The following is a 24,680-nucleotide window of genomic DNA, read 5'->3' as shown; positions in this document are numbered from 1 at the left end:
AGAGTGTAGGATAGAGTCAAAGCGTGACCATAGTATTTACAAGGGAACAGGGTCCAGTGGGCAGGTGGGCATTAGAAAAAAAATGTAGCAACCTTGTCTACAGTAGCACAGTTAAAAGAGAAGTATGACCTTCACAAAAAATAAAAATAAAAAAAATGTATACCTCACCTAGGTGGATGCAGCATCTGTCCCCTGCTGGCTCTGTAGCGAGAACTGCGTGATCAAACATTGGTGATCGCTGAGTTCTCCCCCTCTGCTCTGAGCAGAGAGCCATGACTGTCAGTCTCTGGCCGTTTGCCCTGCCTCTCCAGTACTCACTGGAGCGCTGGGCTGTGTAGGGGCTACAAGGGGCTGACTCAGGCTCTCAGCAGATCGCTGAAAGGCTGAGCCAGGTGTGGGTCCAGGCTTCTGGGTGGATCCTGACCATATGGTCTGTTTGGCAATGTGGAGGCAGAAATTGTATTTTTGGAGGATTTATATTTGTTAAAGTCTTGATGAGACACGGTCACTAAAATATAGAGTTAGACTTTAAAAAGTGGACCTTCACTCTGTGGATGCACTGGGAATCCATACTCTTTCCCCACCCAGCAATATAAAATTGCATTTTGTTTGTTTAGCATTTTTCTTTTTTGGTCCACCTGCCCCCTGACTGCCATTCTAACGTATGCCTTTCTATTCACAGCAGCTTGGGGAGGGCAGGCCAGATGTGGGTCACTGAGGGGGTTTGGGATACCTAAACCAGGTAAAAAAGAGGCATTGGATGATATCAGCAGCAAAGATGGCGGCACAGAACAAGGCTGCAGAAGTGATAATTACTGTATCACTTCTATCTCATGTGAGGCAGGAAGACAAAGTCCAGAAATCACAGACATTATGACACAATCAACAAGTACAGGTTAAATTTGAAATGTTATTTACACTGAAAAAACAACATCTATTTTACATTAAAATTATGCAATTTCTTGGATTTGAAAATAAATTACAGTTTGTGTATATTATAATGTATTTTGCACTGGAAAGTGATTAAAGTTAGGGTTCTTTTGCTAGTTTGCATGGATGAGTTCCAGGGAATTTTGTCTGGTCTGCATATATATATATATATATATATATATATATACACACACACACACACACACACACACACACACACACATACATACATACATACTGGTATAAGTCATTAAATGGTAAACATATATGCATGTAACCTGAAAAAAAAAATGGGAGGGGGGGGGGGGGGGGGGCGCATGGCTAGGGTCGTATGGGGATTACTAAAAATGTAAAAACATCCTGCAAAATCTGGTGCAGCTCTGCACAGAAAACAATCTGCTACCATGAAAGTTGATTGGCTACCATGCACAGCTGCCTCAGATTCTGAGTGCTCCAGTTTTAGTAAATCTCCCCCACCTTCATGAATGTCATAGAACATTATCAGGATCCTGCTTCCCTTACCACAACCATAAGAACTACATTTCACAAAAAAATACAGTAGATGCAGGGCTCCAGCTTTAACCTGCATTTCATATCTGGAGTGTTCTTTTTACATTTAGAAATAAAATTTAGATAGTTATAGGTAGGAGGACAGTGCAAATTTATACAAATCGACCAAAAGTCTGGTTTAGAGCATACAGTACATCTAGTCCCAGTAGTATCAGTAATAGTATGACTGACTTTTGATGACCTATGGTTATCTGTCTACTTTTATTTGCTCCCCAAATCAAAAAATACCCCAGAAAAAAAGGATTTGAAAAAAAGATTTGCACAGGGACCATTGCCCAATTTGCATACTGTCGTCACAATCATCCTGTGCTGTAGGGCTAATCAACATACAATCATGAATGAATATAAACACGCTAGACAAGAAATATGGGGGCTTCTATTGTTGACATCATTTTGAAAATGCCATTTGTTTGCCTGTTACTCTCACCAGCTGGCTTAATGCCTTGTAAGTCACTGCCCTTAAATAAGTATGTGGATCAGGAAAGTTCTTGATCCGTTATTCAGTGTTGAAGCTAGAGAGTCAAAAAGGCATCTAGACAACTAGCTATTTCAGAAGAGGCCCACAATGGCAGTCTCAATGTTTCTTTTCAGGAGAGGTTTATTTTAAAAAGTGTCACATTATGTAAATATAATATATAAATATCTGTCAGATTACTGTTTGTAGTCTGTCACATTAACAAGATTTCCCTTTACTTTCTGTCCCACGGGTGCAACAATAAGTGAACAGAAATCTCTACAAGATGAGGGGAAAGTCCATCTTAGACAGAGGTCACCATGCTAGGTGTTGCCACTGGGAGATATACCCTCACGTCTTGTGCTGGTGACAATGCAAACCCCTTTGATTTCTCATAATTTCTGTACCAAAGACAGTGGTCATCTGGACAAATGGGTTTAATTTCCCCAAGAGGGACCTGACAGGGATTCTAATTCTCCTCTACTCTATTCGAAACAATGATAAAACTTGACTATACAAACACTTTAAATAAAAGTTCACTAATCAAATTTGCTATTTGGGCATCAAAAAAATGCTGGACTACAAGTGACCCTCGCTCAATGGCATTGGACATCTCTAATTGACTTTTGCCATTCCTGAATTCGGGCTTTTATTATTATGACTATTATTACTCAGACTACTTTGATTTAAGTTTCCTAAATGTGCTTTCTCTATCAATATTCACAAGTAAGACATTAAGTAAATGAAATTAAGTAATTAATCTAGATTACTTTGCTTGTATGAAAATTTACAGGTGTATATTTTTTGGTCCAAGCTCTTTTTAGCAATTTATTTTTTTTTTGCTGTGAGGTGCTTAATATAAGATGCTGTTGGCAAATATTACATTATTATTATTATTTTTTAAACCAAAATAAATAGTCTAAAAATAAGCCACACATTACCCTGCATAATGGCACCTCTGTTCAGCATTCATATACTAACCCCTTTGTTAATCACTTGTGATAAAAATGATCACTATTTTCTATAATATTAAATCAGCTCCCATCATTTATATTACCCTGCTTACATTACACAGGATGAAACCTGACAGAAGCTGGGCGAATAAATAACATGACCACCCCTGTTGGATTAATATTCATCTCAATATTTGTTTCAGGTTTAACATTTCCCAAGTACTCTTTTTCAAACACATCATAGAGTTTATAGCCAAGTGCACACTCTGTGATATTCAAGTTGGCGAGGCTCATAGAGAAACGCTTTGGAATTCCATCTGTTCCTTTATTCAGGACAGCCACGGCATACTGTTCATCTACCAGCTCTCTCATCCAGACTTCCAGAGAACTCACCTGCAGGAGCAGAAGTACAAAGAAGTGAGTGAGTATGGGACGTTTGCTAACAGATTATTTTTGCATCTTGCAGTGTACAATTTATGAAAAATATTGGTTGCACAGGGAGATTTAAAAAGTGTAAAAATGACCTGAAAATCTTTGGATAAGGGGAAGCAAGGTCTAATAGCTTTAAAGATTGTTTAGGTTTGGGGTGGCATGTCGACTTCCGGTATGTGAGCAGCGTTTCTTCTGAGCTATGAACCACTCTGAAATCCTTCAGTATCCTGTTCTGCCATACACAGAATTTTTTCAAAGGCAACTTTATAGACAGGTCGGGGAACACCCAGGGAGCACGAATATGGTCAAATACGTACCAAGCTTGGCCCCGTCGCCCATGGAAAGGCTCGCTTGTTTTGCCCACAAGACCGGCCAAGATGGTGCCCGACACCTGGAGGAGAGGCCGTGTGCGTCAGCTGCTGCTGACCAGCCCCGGGCAGAGTGTGAGGCAGACTGGATGGATGCTACAGACCCCCCGGCAATCCCAGTCCCACCCTCATATGAAAAGGCCACAGACTCAGGCTCCCAGGTAGAACCATTGTGGTCTCAAATCATGGCGACCATTAAAAGCTGCCATGCGTCTCTGTCGACCCAAATAGAAACCATTTGGGTGGACTTTTCCCTGCTAAAGGATGATGTTCATAAAATTAGGAACCGGGTCACCACAGCCAAACACAGCATTAGTGTAGTTGAGGAGGATTTGACCCCGCTCACAGTGACGGTCCGGGAGGTGTTGGCGGACCACAAGTCCCCGGAATCCAAGCTCAGAGATACTGAAGACAGACTTCGCCGGAACAACCTGCGTTTCCTGGGATTCCCAGAGGGCACGGAGGGGAAACACCCAGAGGAATTCCTAATGACCTGGATTAAAAAACCTTTGGAGTCGACTCCTTTTTCCACTTGTTTGCTATTGAGAGGGCGCATCAGGTGCCGCTGAGAGCCCCACCGCCAGGTTGGTTTCCCAGACCCATGTTGGCCCGTTTCCTATATTTTAAGGACAAAGAAACTATTCTTCATTAAGCTCGCAATATGCCAGAATTACTCTATAATAATAAATCGCATAACTATTTTCCCAGATTTTTCAGTGGCTACGCAGAAGCAAAGAGCAGCATTCTAGAGTGTGAAACAACGCCTGTGTGAGCGTAGCCTACCATACAGTATGCTATATCCAGCAAAGCTTCGAGTGATCCATAAGGGGAAAGTGCAATTCTTTACCTCTCCTAAAGACGCTAACAGATGGCTGGAATCACGAGTAGTGCTTGACATGGGAGACAATGTGCTGCAGGAATCCTTACTGGTCCTCTGTTTGGAACATTTAAAGTCTCCTAATGTGTCTTACCCTATCGATATAGGCTCCGGCTTAACAATGCACTGTTGTCTGGCAGCAATGAATACTTCTTCTATCAAGCGGTTCACAGTTTGCTCAGCAGTTCACCAAGTTCTCACCCATCCCCTCTCTATCCGGCTGGATAAGGGAGGACTCCCCCCCGCTAGGGTGACATTGATGTTATTGTTTGGGGAAGAGGCCTGTAGTATGTTGGGGACTGCGGGCAAGGTGGGGGGAGGGAGGTTTGTGTTCCTGTGTTCTGGATTGCTACTTATCAAGTTGGGGGCTCAAGTTTTCCTTTTTTCTGTTTTGTTTTTTATTTTACTTTTTATGTTTCTTATTCAGAGGTGTGTTGCGTTTGATACAATGATTTTTTTTTTATTAAATCAGACTTAAGATACATGGGACGTAACATTACACAATAGTGGTTGGTCATAGAGATATTGTCAGTTTTTGCCTTGAGTAGATTTCTCAAACAAATGCTGTTTTATACAATGGGGGTAAATATCATTGTTGTATTCAATGATATTTCAATGAACAGGCTATTGTCTCCATAGCTACAGTAAACAAGAAAGAAATGTACTTGTTTGAGGTCCTTTCAGCTCTCAAACTGAAAGAATGACTATTAGATTACTGTCAGGTGTTGGCCTGATTAGACAATGGGTACGTAGATGCAGTTTTCAACAGTCCATTGTTTCTACAGCTACAGTAAACAGGCATGTTTTCTGTTGTTTGGTAGCTATGGCAAACAGCCTGACACATAAAAGGGGGTGAGTAGGGACACACACACACACACACCCCATCATGCTTTGAAGATCAGAAGCCGCCACTCATGATACAAGAACACTGCCTGGTGTCCAAGAAGCATCGTTGCCAATGGAGATCACGAACATACAGTAACAGAAGATAAGTAACTTTTAAGTGTATTTGCACTGATATAGACTATAGGCTGTTCATTTGATAGGCATTTTGCTTGTTATAGATATCTGTCAGTCTTGTATTGTATTCCTAAGATTGTAATAGTATTGTATGTAGAGCATCTTTGTATAGTAAAAAGCACATTTACACACTGCAGAATTCTCAGCTTCCTTGCTTATACCACAGAGTAACCTTGCTAGATAGACGCAAGCAAAACAAGAGGCCAATCCACTTTCTACCTATGCAGATAATTATGTTATGCTGATAATGACTGCTATTGTATGTTACCTGACTAGTGAGATGTTATATGTACTGCTGTCTGTGCTCCAAAGAAGCCCTTTGCCATTGCCCCGCTATGGCAGGCCCCACAATATAAACACCTTTCCTTATGACACCAACGCTAAATACTCTTAAACTTTTGTCCTGGAATGTAAGAGGCCTTAACTCCAGAATTAAATGGGTATTAGTCTTTAACTATATTCAGAAGCGTAAACCTCAATTTTCTTACAGGAATCGCATCTGGTAGGCTCTAAAACTATGGTTCTTCAGAGGGCATTTGTAAAATATGCATTTCATTCAACTTTCTCAAATTATGCCAGAGAAGTATCCGTCTTGGTAACAAAATCCTTACGATGTACCCTGGAGGAAGTTGTAACGGACCCCTTTGGAAGATTTGTAATAGTGATTCTCATCATAATAATACTCCCCATTTATGGAGATTTACGTACCACCACCGTTCACAATTGCATTGTGGGATACAGTGATGGCAAAGGTGCTCCAGGTGGCAAAAGGCCCAATTATCATGGCGGGGATCTAAATGCGGTACTTTCCCCAAATATGGATAGATTCCAGATGGTCTCTAAATGTGCCCCACCATTGGCCGCATGTGCGGAACAGTATGGTCTGGTGGAGGTGTGGCGCTGGAAGAACGCTGATGCGAGAGAGTATTCGTGCTTCTCCTCCTCGTATAACACCTTATCCAGACTAGAGATGTGTTTTGTAGCTAGGGAGGTGTTGCCAAGGGTGAATGATGTACGATATCTCCCAAGAGCCATATCAGGCCATTCCCCCCTGTTATTTTCTATGAACATGGGCCAGTCCCAAGGCTATATGCTGTGGAGACTAAGCCCATTATGGTTAAAGGAGGAGTGTTTTGAGAGGTCAACAGCCACTGATATACCAAACTTCTGGTCAGAAAACAAAGGGGAGGTTCCCCTGGGTACCACCTGGGATGCTTTTCATCACTCTCCGCGGATCCATTTCAGGGTTAATCAAAAAAAACTCAGGTCAGATAGGGAATGGAAGGTTAAAGACTGAGCAGATCGCTACAGAAGCGGAAGTAGAATATATTAATTCTACCTCTACTAACCTTGGGGTCTGGAGGGATAAGGCCTGCCAACTGGACCTAGTGTTGGTTGAAAAGACTCAAAAAAAGCTGCTATACCAGTCGCAACGTATCTTTGAGTTTGGTGATAACAGTAAATTATTAGCATACTTATTGGGCCACTCACAGCAAGTATCAGCCTCTATTCCCCGAATTTATAATGACAAACATACTCTTTGCACCAAACACAGAGATATAGCTGATGCTTTTTTTTAAATTTTATTCAGATCTATACACATCTAGGGTGGATTACGCAGAGGAGGAGATCAGTCAATTTCTGGCACCGATCCCTCTTCGAGAACTGCCCAGGGATGTGGCGGAGGATTTGGACCTCCCTTTTAGCACTGACGAAATTATGTCCGCAATGCTCTCTCTGAACCCAAACAAAACCTCCAGTCTAGATTGATACCCAGCTGTGTGGTACGGTACATATAAGGAGTTTCTAGCACCAAAACTATTGGAGGTATATAGTGACGCACTGAAAAGGGGGGGAAGCTCCCAGAATCTCTGAGGGAGGCACTGATTGTACTGAGCCCCAAGCCCCACAAAGACCTCATCCCAATGAGGTCTATGGCTATAAATTTGAGGAAGCTCTTCAGTGATACAATCCGAACCCCAGATACCCGAGTTGTAGTGTCATTGGACACCCATAAGGCCTTTGACTTTATCAAATGGCCCTATTATGTAAAAAAAAAAAAAAAAAAATTACTGTGCTATCCCTATAGAACCCGTATAAATAATATACAGAGTGTGTAAAATGACATACAGCTGCAACTAGAAAATGTGAGACACCCACACTATAATTACACATAGTTCAACAAGTAGCTGCGCTAAAATACCTACCTTTGGGCAGTTCTTGAGCTGTTCGGCTTCGGTCCCAAATTTATAGCTTGGGTGAAATTATTATATGCTAAACCCCTAGCACGGTTGAGGGTTAATAATACTGTAACAGATACCTTTGAAATAGCTAGAGGCACTCAGCAGAGGTGCCCATTGTCACCCTTGTTGTTTGCCCTGGCTATAGAGTCATAGGCGGCACAGCTGAGGGAGGATGGGGAGGTGAAGGGATGCTGGATAAACCTTAAGGAAGAAAAGACCTCTTTGTATGCCGATGATATGCTTGTATACCTGGCGGAGGGCTCTTTGGCTACAGATTTGAGTAGAATCACAAGATTTGGAAGGTACTCGGGGTTTAAAGTTAATTGTGAAAAAAATCATTGATTTTCCCCATCTGTCCTGAATATTCCCCAAATCTGCCTAATGGCATTCCATTAAAAATAGTCTCCCCATTTTGATACCTCGGGGTTGAGGTCCAGCTACCAGCAAATACATATATTAAAAACAATTAAAAGCAATCTACATCCTCTTATGGTACGTCTGAAGGATAACTTGCAGACTTGGTCTAAGCTGCCCCTCAACCTCCTGGGACGAAGCCATATCTTTAAGATGATATACCTCCCTAGGTTTCTATATTTGTTATGGCGTGTCCCAAAAAAGCTATTCATGGAAATTAACACGTTACTATCCTCATTCCTGTGGGGCCCTAGACCGCCTAGAGCAGCGATGGCGAACCTTGGCACCCCTAATGTTTTGGAACTACATTTCCCATGATGCTCATGCACTCTGCAGTGTGGTTGAGCATCATGGGAAATGTAGTTCTAAAATATCTGGGGTGCCAAGGTTCGCCATCACTGGCCTAGAGTATCCCTATACACACTGTTTTTACCGGTCCAAGCTGGTGGGCTGGCTCTGCCAAACTGCCAAAACAATGCTACTATTTGGCAGCACAGCTAACGCATATCCATTGGTGGTTTTTCCCTCAGACGGATGTAGCTTCGGTGGAGACTCAAGCTGCCCTGATGCACTCGTTTGAAGCACTCACTAATGTACTGTACAGGAATGGCCCTTACCCTTCCAAAGGGGCGGACAACCTAAAACTTTCATATAGGATCTTCCACATTTGTAATAATAGAACAGGGAATAGCCCGTTAACCTCTTCTCCTAACGCTCCTTTGTGGTACAACCCCCAGTTAAAAGAAATACATAAAATCCCTGATGGGGCATGTTGGGCCCGGTATGGTCTCAAATATGCTTACCAATTATTTAGGAACCAAACTTTTAGAACCTTCAGGAATATTCAAATTGAATATAAATGCCCCAATGCCTATTTTTACCGGTATCTGCAATTGCGCCATGCTGTGGCAGCCCAATTTGGTCTTCAGGAGGTTCAGCTCACCCATTCTGAGCTGGAGAAATTGCTACTGGAGGAAGACCATTCTAAACTTATCTCAAGAAATTATTTCACCCTGCTGACCTCTTACTCACCTAGAATGGAGAGTGTGGAGGCTTAGTGGAGAACTGATAATCCCATCCCTTACAAAGGACTCCTGGGCTGAGGTCATCGACTCAATGTTGCCGTCGGTGATTTCAGCCAGGGACAAAATTATCCAGTTTAATTACCTCCAAGTATATTATACACCCCCACGCCTTCATAAGATGGGCAGAGTGGAAACTGTTGCATAGGAGCTAATCGTTTTGAATCTATGTTACTGTTTCTTCATCTGATGGATGTTATCCTATATAACAGGAAGGTTTTGAATACTGTAATTTAAAACCCTTCTTTAAAGAAGCCTATCCTGCGTCTAACTAATACACTGTTTTACTTTCTCCATTACCTCATCCCCATAGCTATTACCTTTTGTATCAATTGACCCTCCCTCTTAGATTGTAGGCTCTAAGGAGCAGGGCCCTCTGATTCCTCTTGTACCAAATTGTAATGTCTGCCTTCATTTTGTTAAATGCTGCATAAACTGTTGGCCCTATATAAATCCTGTATAATAATAATAATAATAATCATCATCTATGGGGAGCACACACATATACATTCACTATATGTGTGAATGTTGTGTGAAAAAGGAGTCTGGTTTGCTTAAGTCATATCCAATTGCCCCGACTATAACTATAACATTTGACTCCATATGGTAAAGTAAAATGAAACACAGTAAGTAAACCCCCTATTGTATTCAGCCAAGGAAGCTGCCATCTTTGCCTCTGTTTAAGCTACAACTGCCATGATGCTGCACTTGTGATCAGTTATGACACCAGCCATTGGATGGTTTGACAGTTTGGTTGAAAGCACAACCAATAGGAGTGTTACATTTCCGGCACGTGCCGGAAATGAAACTTTTTTTTGGAGGGTTTACTTCAGCTTTCACTTCCAAAAATATATTATTGCAAGTTTCGATCTAATGGCCTGATGTACACTTTTACCTTCCATACATACCTTTGCCACCCTCCTTCCCTGTTTTCCTAGGGAGTCCTGGTCAATGTATATCAAAAGACGGTTCTGTAAAAGCTCCTTGGCTTCTTGTGAGATGGTCCTCAAGTCATTTGACATAATAAATGGAGCTGCCAGGATTGCCCAAATGGCCAACTGTGATTTAGATTGTTCATAACTCAACCCAAAGTCTCCAGTTATGAGCTACAAAATACAAACATGTTAATTTTATTTCAAATGTATATTATTAAGTTACATAAGCTTGAAGCTAAACATCAAATCATTAAATAAAGGGGCAGACCTATAATCTTTTATTGTTGATAAGAACATATTTGCCATATTTTCTACATTTCTGCTAGATCAGGCACTCAACGTGGCTACATTGCCTTTATGTTTCAAACTACAAGTGTCAGTGGATTTCTTGTTGATATCTGTAGTTGTTTTGACAGTTTAACAAGTTACTTATTTATGACACATCAGTAAGTGCCAGAGTCAGATTAAGGCCAGCTGGGTCCCTAGGCATGTCAGCAGTTTTGGACCCGGCATTGGCTTATAAAATGGGCAGCACAGTGTTCAGAGTGTAGAATATGTTATTTACAGCACAGAATACATAGTGGAGAAGTATAGTGAGGAATGCTCAGCACGGCACACGATGCAAGGTGGAATTTAGACTACGTGGAGCCTGATCTAGCCTCATGGCCCCTAACCCTACCTGGATGCCTTCCAAAGATGCTGCCAACAAGTGCACAAACTGCCTGTAACATTAGTGTACATGTAAGCATAGTAATTTAGATGCCTGTGTACATTTATGACATCCACCAAAATCATCCTGATGCCTTAGAAAAAGTGTGATGAGGTACAATGATGGCAGTTGTTAGGAACATTTGTGCATGTCTGATCCAATCTGATCTTGGTTTCTAGGTCCTGGAAAAGGAAAATATCCTCCAGAATTTATATTAAAAAGTACAAATAGGAAACTAAATATAGGGGCATAGAGAACATTTAGAATGACATATTCCAATGTGATCACGATTAAGAGCAAATAGCATTCAACTCACCATATCTGGATCATTCCACCTGCCTGGGCCAGCAACTGACTGTAGCACATCCTGGTTGAAGGCAAACCACTCTAGGATATTCAGCACACTGTCCCAAGAATCCTGAATATCACCATAGTTTCTCCACAAATTACAAATACTGCCAAGCAACGTGTAATTCACCTGTATGGACAGATTGTCAGGTTAAGTGAACATTTCTTTTTGAATCAAAATGCATACTTGAACTCCAGAATAATAGTTAAGAAGTGTACACTAAACTAAAAACATGAATTATATAGGTGGAGGCTAGGGTGTATTCAACATGTTTTGCTGCTGATGACTCTGCAGGAGTAAATTAAAAAAAAAAAAAAAAAAAAAGGACTAATCTAGATTTCCTTTCTGTCCGTTTCATCAATAAAACCCTCCCTCTTTAACGGTTGTCCGTACCAATACTGACTGTTCAGTTTTCGAAGAACTCTGGCATGCCTCATTACCTGATAGCTATTTAAAAGTCCAAGCAAAGGGTATCCTGTACCTCCTGATCAGAATGCCCATGGCATGGCCCAAAATTAACCCAAAATTGTGTAAACTTGCCTTGTTAAATTTGCCATAAAATTTTCACTACCAAACACTTACCTGAGGAGGAAGACCACCTTCATATGCAGGCCAGCTGCAGGAATATAAGATTGGCCTCCCAGTTGCATTCAGTGCATAACTCATTTTAGGGTATCCTGGAACAGAACAAAACAAATACATCCTATGTGTTAAAACATACCTAAAATATACTTATCTGAATCACTGCCCCCACTACACAACAGGCACCTCCAGGTATGCCGTGAATCTGGTATGTGTTATCTCTTAACAGTACAAGTCTGGTATGCTTCCCCTGTTATGGCAGTTTAGTCAGTGTCTTTTTATGAGTTTCTCCTACATTCTGTGTTTGTTGCTTATTAAAGAGGAGTGCCACCCCAAAGTGGAACTTCCGCTCGTTGTACTCCTTCCCCCCTCAGGTGCCACATTTGGGGGGGGGGGGGGGGCAGGATACCTGTTTTTCACAGGTGTCCTGTTCCCACTTCTGGGAGCCTCAGCCGCAGTTATAGACATCATCGCCTGGGCTCCCTCCTCCTCCCTGGCTGCCGAGCCAGTAGGAGAGCCTACTCAGTAGTAAGGTTCCTGAGGCTTCACTGCCAGGTTCCCTTACTCACAATGTAGGCGGCATGCACCCGACAGCTAATGGAAACATCAGCTGCAGTCTGGACATCGCTGGACTCCAGGTCAGGTAAGTGTCCAATTATTAAAAGTCAGCAGCTGCAGTATGTGCAGCTACTGGCTTTTACTTTTTGCAGCAGTGGGCGGACCTCCGCTTCAAGGACTTTTTGCTCACCAGCCAGTGCTAGTGCATCCGAATAAAGCTAGTCATTAATTAATCAAAATTTGGCAGGTTCAGCAGGGACCAGCTAAATTTGAATCTGTCTATGGTCGGTTCTGTTCCGGAAAAGTCAACACAGTGATCAATTGCTCTTGAACAGCACTGTTAGAAAATGTATGATTGATCAGTGTATTCTGGCAGCACAGTCCAGCTGTCAGAATACAATAGTGCAGTGGGGAGGATTCCTGCATCCACCTCAAATATGTAGTTGGGGAAAACCGTTCGTTGGTCACCTAAGGCTAGCCTTAGCCGTTTTGTCAGTTTTTGCATCTGGTCTAAGCCTGTTTTGTATATTCTGGTCTGATTTGGTTATCTGACCTCTTTTGGCTGTTGCTCCTGGTTATGACCATCTGTTTCTGTCTGTCTTCTTTGTACTGGAGTTCTGTCTGTTGTTGTCTAACAAGAAAATTCTGCAGGATGCATACTGGCTTTTTATCTGTCACACCCTGGTGAGAGCCATTTACAATCACCTGGCAATGCAGCATTGTTCTGTGCGTCTCCCTTTATCCCGTATCTGTCCTTCTGGTTGTTTATGGAAGTCCTTTACTGGAGACTTGAGAATAGTGCAAACACCTACGTACAACCAGTAGCTCCCATCCATAACAAGTTTCTTGCACATCTGGTCATATTTCCCCTTCAGTGCACCAGATACTCTCAAACCATTAGTGGCTCATGTATCAAAAGATGAACCTAATTTTTTGGCTTAAAAGCTTTATCCCCTCCCACCTTGATTGCCCATCACAGTGATGGTTTAATGTGGTAGCTTAGGAGGTACTGACCCAGGAGTGGGCCCATTGTACTTTTATATGTCACGGATGACCAGATGCAGATCATCCAGCAACTGAAAAGAAAACAATTGACTTGATGTGCAGGTAACCAGAGGTACCTGTTGTGTAGCACCTGAAGCAGTCTACTTAGGTATATACCTCTTCAGAATTACTTTCAGTGAAATGCCTTCTGTATATTAATGTGTTACAAATAAAATTTATGATACAAAAAGTCTACAGACCTAAAGCTTTTTCTGAAGAATTTGAGTAACAGCCATCAAATTTTAACATGTCAACTTCCCATGATGCAAACGTGTCAGCATCAATTTGGATAGTGTCAAGAGTGGTTCCTGGATAGCCACCACAAGTAAAGTTACCCATGTCAGCATAAATTCCTAACTTTAGGCCTCTGGCATGTACCTGTAAATCAAAAAAAAAAAAAAAGTTAGCAATCCATTGTGAATTAACCAGTCATTCTAATGGATTGTTCACACGCTGCTTTTAAGAAAAAGCTGAACACAGGGTAAATTTAAAGACTACCCTTATAGTGGGGCTTCTCTTGCACTGCAAGGGTTAAATACTTGCTTTTGCCTATGGTAGCATTAAAAGTCACTTTAATCACTTAGGGACTGGGCCTATTTTTCAGACTCGGTATTTAGCAGGTTTTTTTTTTGCTAGAAAATGACTCAGAACCCCCAAACATTATATATTTTTTTTCAGACACCACAGAGAATAAAATGGCGGTCACTGCAATACTTGGTCACACCGTATTTGCGCAGCAGTCTTACAAGCGCACTTTTTTTGGAAAAAATACACTTTAATTAAAAAATAAGACAACGGTAAAGTTAGCCCAATTTTTTTTATATTGCGAAAGATTACGTTACGCCGAGTAAATTGATACCCAACATGTCACGCTTCAAATTGAGCCCGCTCGTGGAATGGCGACAAACGTTTACCCTTAAAAATCTCCATATGCGACATTTAAAAATTTCTACAGGTTACCAGTTTTGAGTTACAGAGGAGGTCTAGGGCTAGAATTATTGCTCCCGCTCTAACGATCGCGATACCTCACATGTGTGGTTTGCACACCGATTTCATATGCGGGCGTGTCTTACGTATGCGCTCGCTTCTGCGTGCAAGCTCGGTGGGACGGTGCTCTTTAATCCCCCCCCCCCTTTATTTTTTTTGACACTGTCCTTTTAAAAAAAATTTTTTTTGGGTCACTTTTATTCCTATTACAAGAAATGTAAACATCCCTTGTAATAGAAAAACGCATGGCAGGACCTCTTAAATGTGAGATCTGGGGTCAAAAAGATTTCAGATCTCATATTTACACAAAGATGCAATAAAAAAAAAAATTCCCCTTTAAGAGCATTGGGCGGAACTGACGTTTGAAGTCACTTCCACCCTCCAATGCTATTGAGCCAATCATTGGGGCCATCATTCCCTCACTCGGCATTCAGGCAGTGAGGGGAGAGGAACCGATTGGCTCCGCCGCTATTAACGGCTCCGGTAAGCAGCGGAGACGACCGGAGCACGGCGGGGGGGGGCCCTCTCCCACCCCCCCATAAAAGTGATTTTGTGGTAAATCCGCCACAGAGACCACTTTTACCTTAAAGAGGACAGTTCGCCATTTTTAGGAAAACCGGGGTTATGGCAGCTAGCTGCTGCCATAACAATGGTGTTTAAACACTTCAGCCCCGGAAGATTTGGCTGCTCAATGACTAGGCCATTTTTTGCAATACAGCACTGTGTTGCATTAGCTGACAACTGCACGGTCGTGCAACGCTGTACCCAAACAAAATAGAAGTCCTTTTTTTTCACAAATAACGCTTTCTTTTGGTGGTATTTGATCACCTCTACAGTTTTTTTTTTTTAAACAAAAGAAGAGCGACAATTTTGAAAAAAAAAAAAAAAACAATATATCTTTTACTTTTTGCTATAGTAAATATACCACATTTTATTAAAAAAAAAAAAAATTTTCCTCAGTTTAGGCCGATATGTATTCTTCTACATATTTTTGGTGGAAAAAAAAAAAAAATTGCAATAAGCATATATTGATTGGTTTGCGCAAAAGTTATAGCGTCTACAAAATAGGGGATAGATTTATGGCATTTTTATTTATTTTTTTTTACTAGTAAACCGCGACCTGCGGTTTTTATCAGGACTGCGACATTGCGGCGGACAAATTGGACACTTTTGACAATTATACAGCAATCAGTGCTATAAAAATGATCTGATCACTGTATAAATGTCACTGGCAGGGAAGGGATTAACACTAGGTGGCGATCAAGGGGTTACCTGTGTTCCCTCACTGTGTTCTAACTGTAGGGGGGATAGGAATATTTAGGAGAGGGAGAGGGGGAGGGGGAGAGGGAGAGATCGGTGTTCTTACATAGTATGAACACACGATCTGTTTCCTCTCCCCTGAGAGAACCGGGATCTGTGTCTTTACACACAGATCCTGGTTCTCACTCTGTCACGAGCGATCACGGGTGCCCTGCGTTCAGTGGCCAAAAGGCGAAGCGATGTAAGGTAATGTCGTTGCGCCCAGCCGTGCCATTCTGCCACGGCAGCTGGTAGGCAACCAGTTAACGTCAAAGTAGCGACGTATAACGACAGCGGCTGGTACTTACGTAGTTAAGGCCCCTTTCACATGGGCGGACTGATTGGGTCCACCTGTCAGTTTTTTAGGTGGATCCAATCAGACCATCCATTGCCCTATGGAGCGGTGGATGTAAAAGGGACATGTGTCCGTTGACACCCACCGACATCTGATCCGATAAAAACAGATGGCTGGGGATCGGATGACAATTGGATGTAAACGGACAGGTGGCCCGTGTACATCCGACTGCCCATAGAGGAAAACAGGCTGTACCCATCCGCTCTGCATTAGCGGAACGGACACAGACCTGTCATCCACCTGCTCAGCGGGCATCAGCAGGTAGATCCGCTGGAGGAGTCCACCCGGGTGAAAGAGCCCTTACACACCTTATTTCTCCCGCAGGTTCCTCACCTCCATGTTACTAGTCCCCAAAGCTACTTCTCTTCAGCGCGCTGTCCGTTGGTCGTGCTCTGATGTCATCATGTACAATACAGGACCAGAAGTCCTGCATTGTAAGTGAGGACGTAGAGGGCCCACCCACAACCTGACATGCCAGAGGGAAGAGGAGGGCACTGGCTGCCAAGACAGCAAGGGAAAAGTGAAAATATGATTTTTTAATGGTATACTAGGCAAAAATGAGTCTTTAACCCAGGGAATGCAATGGAGCCCCACTGTAATGCCCTGTACACACGGTCGGATTTTCCGATGGAAAACGTGTGATAGGACCTTGTTGTCGGAAATTCCGACCGTGTGTAGGTTCCATCACACATTTTCCATAGGAATTCCCGACACACAAAGTTTGAGAGCTTGTTATAAAATTTTCCGACAACAAAATCCGTTGTTGGAAATTCCGATCGTGTACACAAATCCGACACACAGAATAAATTAAGAAACGAAAACTATTGGCTACTGCCCCGTTTATAGTCCCGACCTACGTGTTTTATGTCACCACGTTCAGAACGATCGGATTTTCCGACAACTTTGTGTGACCGCGTGTATGCAAGACAAGTTCAAGCCAACATCCGTCAGAAAAAATAAAGGATTTTGTTGTCGGAATGTCCGATCAATGTCCGACCATGTGTACAGAGCATAAAAGTGTAGTCGGCATAAACTGAGGAAAAAATTTGTTTCTTTATCGTACATCACAGGACACAGAGCACCATAACAATGACTATGTGGGTTATACGCTTACCTTTAGGTGACTGGACACTGGCAACCAATAGTAAGACGGTTCCTCCCATATAACCCCTCCTATACAGGAAGTACCTCAGTTTTTTCGCCAGTGTCTTGAAGGTGATGGTCATGGCTGTTGAAGCTCTTCAAATTTCTTCAAAAAATGTCCCACTGAGGACATTATAATCGGATCCATTCGGATGACATAACAAAGCTAAAGTGGATGGTACCCGAACCTCGGTTCAAGAACGAGGTATTGCTTGTAATGTGTCCTTTATAGGCGCTGGTCCCTTGTTAAGTTGGTATTCCTGGTCAATCTTGCCCAAGGTAAACCAGAAAGGGTGCTTTACAGGTCCAGGGGTGTGGGGGACCCGGTCCCTGAAGGTCCTTAGAGGTGCTACCCGCCGTGATGGGGGAAGATTGGGCCTGGTAAGACAGGCCCTGCTGCTTGGGATGGCGAGTACTCCCTTTGGGATTATAATATATATATATATATATATATATATATATATATATATATATATATATATATATATATATATATATATATATATATATATATATATATATATATATATATATATCCCTTTGTAACTGCTGGTATAACTGCTGGCTCGAACCTGTGTCTAAGATTACAGAAGGCCGGTTTTGGCGCGCATTTTTGAATTTTGGCATGCGCGCGCCACGTGTCCGTCGCGTGTGCGCGCCGTGCGGTAGGCATGTCGCCGATCGCTGATGCACGGGCTCACTCTCAAGCCAGTGCTTATAGGCATGGAGCTCCTGGCGTGCGCGTGGACAAACACAGAGCGATTGTTGGGCACGTGAGTCTGGCGGTCTTGGACACACTGGTGACAGGTTAAAGGCTGGTTGTAGTTTATAGGGAGTAATCCTTTTTTCTTCCTCGTGTGTAAGCAATGTCTTCCAGAAAACGAGGTATAGGGAACAAGGCAAGCACAAGGGTAAGAATCCCTCCGCAAAGAGCAGGAGACCAACCCCATGCTAATGCAGCCTCAGTTTCTCCTGAAAGACCTGCGGCATCTGGCCTGGCTGAGCCATTGCATTTGTCAGGCATAGTGGCCACTACCAATGTACCTGCCTTGGCTTATGTTACAAAGGAGGATTTGGCATCTGCCTTAGCGGGCCTTGAGGGCAAAATAGCTGGCATGATCGCCTCTGTAACACAGGGGGGAGGAAGCATAATAGATCTCCCTTCCCTGAGCCTGGGCCAAGTGGAGAGTCACTAGAGCACCAGGACTCTTATAGGCAGATGGGTCCAGGTGATCTGGAACCAGAATGGGCAGAGGATTTGGAAGAGGTGGTCATAAAGGACCGAGAGGATGGAGAGGCTGAAGGATCCTCGGCTGAGGACTCTGGCTCTGAAGAGCCAATTTCAGCCTCCCATTCCCAAAAATTGTTTATCCAATCTCGAATGGAGATGGTACGAATTGGGTTTAAGTTACCCCCGGTTCAGGAGTCTGCACTCTCCTGTTCTACTTTGGGATCTTTGCGACCTCAGCAAATTTCCCAAGCATTCCCTTTGCATCCGTTACTGGAGCAAGTGGTTTACGCAGACTGGGAGCAGCCTGACAGGATATACTTACCTCCAAAAAGGTTTTCTGTCTTATATCCTATGGAGGAGAAATTCAGGAAAAAATGTGGCACACCCTTGGTGGACGCTGCCATATCTTCTGTGAATAAAAGTTTAACCTGTCCAGTGGATAATGCCCAGGTATTCAAGGATCCGGCTGATAAAAAGCTAGAGTCCTTATTAAAGGCCTCCTTTTCGGTGGCTGGTGCAGCAGTTCAGCCAGCAGTCGCAGCTATTGGGATTTGCCAATCCCTAAAGGATCGCTTTAAAAGGTTGGTAAAGAACATACCTTGCCAAGAGGAATCTGCTGAAGAGTTATCAGAGATTCCTCACATCTTATGTTTTGCGGTAGACGCATTGAAAGACTCAATCCAACAGATGACAGTAACGCAAAACTAGACAATTCATATGCGCAGAGTCTTGTGGCTAAAGAACTGGTCTGCTGAGATGCCATGTAAAAGGCTACTCGCAGCTTTTCCATTCCATGGAGAGCGCTTGTTTGGTGAGGATCTGGGTAAATACATCCAAAAGATCTCTGGAGGAAAGAGTGCCCTGCTTCCTATTAAAAAGAAAGGGAAGCAACCCTCTTATAAAATTCCTAATGTTCCAGGACCTGGTCCCTCTTCCCCTAAGCGGTATCGACGGCCTCAGCCGTCTGGGTTTAAAAGACCCCAGGGTCAGAAGAAACCCTGGGCCCCAAAGACACCCAAGCCCAACTCCAAGTCTATCTTGTGAAGGGGCGCCCCCGCTCTCACGGGTGGGGGGCAGGCTTCGGCTATTTGGGGAGGCCTGGGAAGAACTGGTTCAAGACAGATGGGTCATTTCCACTGTAAAATACGGTTACAGAATAGAGTTCTGGGAGATCCCCCCCCGAACCGGTTTCTGTACTCAAGGGTCCGTCGGATCCAGAGAAAAGAAGATGCCTATTCCTAGCTTTACACCATCTGCTGGCGCAGGGGGTAATTGTAAAGGTTCCGCACGAGGAAAGATTCAAGGGGATTTATTCAAACCTATTCACCGTGCCAAAACCAAATGGGGAAGTAAGGTCCATTTTGGACCTCAAGGCTCCCAACTTCTTTGTAGACGTCCGATCCTTCCGCATGGAGTTGGTTCGTTCAATAATAAAGTCCCTGAGAAAGGGAGACTATTTAGCGTCCATAGATATCAAGGACGCGTACCTTCATGTGCCGATATTCGGTCCACATCAGAGGTTCTTACGTTTCGCTGTAGAGGGCAGTCATTTCCAATTTGTGGCACTACCTTTCGGTCTGGCCACGGCCCCCAGGGTCTTCACAAGGATTTTGGCCCCAGTGTTGGCTTCCCTAAGATCTCAAGGAGTCTCTGTAACAGCATATCTGGACGATCTTCTAAGGGAATGCTCTCGCCCCATACTAGTTCAAAATGTGTCAAGAACAGTACGGGTTTTTCAACGCCTAGGTTGGATGCTAAATATGGACAAGTCAGCTCTTTGTCCGACCCAAGCCTTGGTGTATATGGGTCTGATCTTGGACACCTCCCAAGAAAGGGTGTTTCTTCCGCCCTTAAAGGTCGCCTCCATAGTGGAACTTGTACAGAAGGTGGAAAAAGAACACCTTCTATTCGGCTGTGCATGAGGTTACTGGGCAAGATGGTGTCATCTTTCAGCGCAGTGCCATATGCACAGTTCCACTCCAGAGTGTTCCAGAACTGTATTCTAAAGGCCTGGGACAAGTCGGCTCGAACCCTGGATCAGCCTATGGTTCTATCTCCACAGGTTCTATGGAACCTCTCATGGTGGTTAAGAACCAGTAACTTAAAAAGAGGGAAATCTTTTCCACCGGTAGCCTGGAAAGTTGTAACCACGGACGACAGTCTTCTCGGCTGGGGAGCAGTCCTAGAGGAAGCGTCTGTTCAGGGAATATGGTCCCTGACAGAAAGGACTCTGCCCATCTATCTATTGGAGATCCGGGCAGCTCGTCTGGCCCTGCGATTCTGGACGTCCAGATTGCCGGGTCTTCCTGTCAGAGTCCAGTCCGACAACTCCACAGTAGTGGCATATATCAACCACGAGGGAGGTACCAGGAGTCGGGCAGCCCAAAGAGAGGTAGATCATATATTGACTTGGGCAGAAAAACATGTGCCGTTTCTGTCGGCAGTGTTTATTCCGGGGGTGGACAATTGGCAGGCGGATTTCCTAAGTTGCCAGAAACTGTTACCAGGGGAATGGCCCCTGCATCCCAATGTTTTTCTACAGATCTGCCAATACTGGGGGACCCCAAATGTGGATCTGCTGGCATCCAGATTCAATGCCAAGCTGGACAGGTTTGTATCCAGGACCAAGGATCCACTTGCTGTCGGGATAGACGCATTAGTAGTTCCTTGAGATCAGTATTCTCTGATATATGCCTTCCCTCCGATCCAAATTCTGCCGCACTTACTACGCAGAATACGGGAGGAACGGAGGCTGGTGATCTTAGTGGCCCCAGCGTGGCCCAGGAGATCATGGTACTCTGAGATTGTGAAATTGGCAGTAGGGGACCCGTTGGTCCTTCCTTACCGTCCAGACCTGTTGACTTAAGGGTCCATATTCCATCCTTTACGGTTGCTGAATTTGATGGCCTGGCTATTGAGACCAGACTATTGAAAGACCGTGGTGTTATGGGTTCAGTCTTGTCCACTTTGATAAACGCTAGAAAGTCAGTTTCTAGAGCTATTATAGAGTCTGGAAGTCATACATTTCTTGGTGTGAGAAAAGGAAATGGAACCCTCGTAGGTATATGATTGGAAGAGTTCTCGCCTTTCTTCAAACAGGAGTAGACTTGCAGCTCGCTTTAGGGACAATTAAGGGACAGATTTCGGCCTTATTTTTTTTCCAAAGACCAATTGTATCCCATTCTTTGGTGCGAACCTTTGTGGCACACCTGAGGCCGCCGTTTAAACCACCCTTATGTCCTTGGGACCGAATTTGGTACTGTCAGCCTTACAGAGTCAACCCTTTGAACCTATTAGGCATATCCCTTTTGTCCTATTGACCAGGAAATTCGTTTTCTTGGTGGCTATAACATCGGCTAGAAGGGTGTCAGAATTGGCCGTCCTTTTTCGCAAAGAACCTTTTATGATTCTTCATCAGGACAGAGTGGTCATGCGCCCTCGTCCGCATTCTATGCATTAAGGTGAAAAAAACTTTTGAAAATACCGCTGCCCCCAGCCCCCCCGTTTTACTTACCTGACACCTCGAAACTCGGCCGCTCGCTCCCGACCTCCATTCAGCCGATCAGCCTGGTCGCTGATTGACTATAGTGGATGGATTGAAAGCAGCGCAGCCATTGGCTCGCGCTGCTGTCAATCACAGCCAATGAAGCGGCGCGCCGGGGGCGGGGTTGAGTGATACAGCGAGCGGCTATAGCCGCCGGCTGTATCACGGGAGCGCGCCCGCAATAACTAACCACCATGCGAGAGAGCTCGCATTAAGGTGGTTAGTTATTGCGGGGAGGAGCTGAGACAGCCGCCGAGGGACCCCAGAAGAGCAGGTTCGGGGCCACTCTGTGCAGAACGAGCTGCACAGTGAAGGTAAGTATAACATGTTTGTTATTTAAAAAAAAAAAAATTACCTTTACAACCCCTTAAGCGTATAACCCACAGTCATTATTATGGTGCTCTGTGTCCCGTGATGTACTCCAAGAAAAGGATTTTACAGGTAAGCGGTTTTAAAAATCCGTTTTTGTTTTTTTAACCACTTGCCGACAGCCTAACGCAGATATACTGCGGCAGAATGGCGCGGGCAGGCAAAATCACGTACCTGATCTGCCTCCCCCGGGCGGGGGGCGCATCGCGCCCCCCCCCTCGGTGCCCTAGGTGGTCGGCTTCGTTAGGGGAGCGATCAGAGGTGAGGGGGAGGCCACTCATTCGTGGCCACCCCCTCGCGATTGCTCCCCACGAATGACAATCTTCCTCTGCTGCTGTAATGTAAACAGCCGCAGAGGAAGTGTTATCATCTCTCCTCGAGCCAGTCTTTTTGTTCCGGCACCGAGGAGAGAAGACATCAATGTGAGTTGCACCAACACTACACTTACAGTAGAACACACTAGGCACACTTTTCACCCCCCAATGACCCCCCTGTACCAGTGACACCAATAGCAGTTTTTTTTTTTGCATTACTACAGCGACTGGTGTTGTGGAGAAACCCCTCTGTGTCCACAAATATAACCTTAACATGGGAGGGTTGGACCTCAACGACCAGTTGTTGGCGCCGTACCTAGTTGCCCATAAGGCCAGACGCTGGTACAAAAGTGTCTGTTTATTTATTTCAATTGGCTTTGCTGAACGCTTATGTGCTATACAGAGCTTCAGGACGGACTGGATCCTTCCTTAAATTCCAGGAAGAGATCGTCAGAGCCCTTCTGTTTCCAGAAGGTGCTCCACCTCACCTTTCCCAACCAAATGCAGTAAGCCGGCTGCATGAGAGGCATTTTCTTTATGTCCTCCCGAGTACCCCTACCCAACGAGCCCCCCAAAAAAGATGTTGTGTCTGCAGCAAGCGCGGATATAGGCATGACACCCGGTATTATTGTCCCTCCTGTCCTGACAATCCTGGTCTTTGCATTGGTGAATGTTTTGAACGCTACCATACACTAGTTGAGTATTAGCGTAGGGTACAGCACTGCATAGACTAGGACACACTTTCACAGGGTCTCCCAGGATGCCATCGCATTTTGAGAGACCCAAACCTGGTACCAGTTACAAAAGTTAAAGTTACAAAAAAAAAAAAAAAAAGTGTAAAAAAATATTTAAAATAAAAAAAAACAAAAATAGTTGTCGTTTTATTGTTTTCTCTCTATTCCTTCTCTATTGTTCTGCTCTTTTTTACTGTATTCTATTCTGCAATGTTTTATTGTTATTATGTTTTTATCATGTTTGCTTTATAGGTATGCAATTTTTTTATACTTTACTGTTTACTGTGTTTTATTGTTAACCATTATTTTGTTTTCAGGTACGCCATTCAGCTGCAGAGCGGATTTATTTATCTCGAAAGCAACCGCGTTTGCTCCCACGATACATAAAGCCGTGACTCCAGCGCTGTCGGAGGTGATTTCACCACCAAAGTTACATAATTCAGCATATATGCCGAAGCGTGGGGGCAGCAGCGGGTGGAGGAGCGATTTGCTCCTACCTTTTGCGGGAGGATGCCCCCATGCTTCGGCATATATAAATGGTGCATGTATGCCCATCATTAAAAGTGGGTGGATGAAGGGAGGTATTCTAATGGTGGGCATAAACACCAATCAATATCTTTTTTTTCGTTCAGCCCACAGGCTGCATGAAAAAAAAAAAGTTTACAATATATGCCCAACAAGGACCAGCAACGTACTGGTATGTTGCTGGACTTTCGAGTGGTTATACCAGAATGATGCCTGCAGGTTTAGGTATCATCTTGGTATCATTCTTTTCAGCCAGTGGTTGGCTTTCATGTAAAAGCAATCCTAGCGGCTAATTAGCCTCTAGACTGCTTTTACAAGCAGTGGGAGGGAATGCCCCCCCCCCACCGTCTTCCATGTTTTTCTCTGGCTCTCCTGTCCCAACAGGGAATCTGAGAATGCAGCCGGTGATTCAGCCAGCTGACCATAGAGCTGATCAGAGACCAGAATGGCTCCAAACATCTCTATGTCCTAAGAAACCGGAAGCTACCAGCATTTCATGACTTAGATTTCGCCGGATGTAAAGAGCGCCATTGGGAGATTGGGAAAGCATTTTATCACACCGATCTTGGTGTGGTCAGATGCTTTGAGGGCAGAGGAGAGATCTAGGGTCTAACAGACCCCCAATTTTTTCAAAAAAGAGTACCTGTCACTACCTATTG

General features: G+C 43.9%; 1 protein-coding gene across 1 annotated transcript in view; it reads right to left on the bottom strand.

The window, feature by feature from the left end:
- Positions 1-890: 890 nt before the first annotated feature.
- The window catches only part of NAGA (alpha-N-acetylgalactosaminidase), a 61,422-nt gene continuing 37,632 nt past the window's right edge, over positions 891-24,680 (bottom strand). The window contains exons 4-8 of the mRNA XM_073591076.1: positions 13,721-13,898; positions 11,919-12,013; positions 11,304-11,465; positions 10,252-10,449; positions 891-3,300 (exon numbers count right to left, since the gene is read on the bottom strand). Coding sequence (XP_073447177.1) covers positions 3,022-3,300; positions 10,252-10,449; positions 11,304-11,465; positions 11,919-12,013; positions 13,721-13,898 — 912 coding nt within the window. The 3' untranslated portion in view covers positions 891-3,021. The remainder of the gene's footprint in view (positions 3,301-10,251; positions 10,450-11,303; positions 11,466-11,918; positions 12,014-13,720; positions 13,899-24,680) is intronic.

The sequence above is a fragment of the Aquarana catesbeiana genome, linkage group LG06, assembly GCF_042186555.1.
Source record: "Aquarana catesbeiana isolate 2022-GZ linkage group LG06, ASM4218655v1, whole genome shotgun sequence".
NCBI lineage: Eukaryota > Metazoa > Chordata > Amphibia > Anura > Ranidae > Aquarana > Aquarana catesbeiana.
This window is presented reverse-complemented; position numbering and strand designations above follow the sequence as displayed.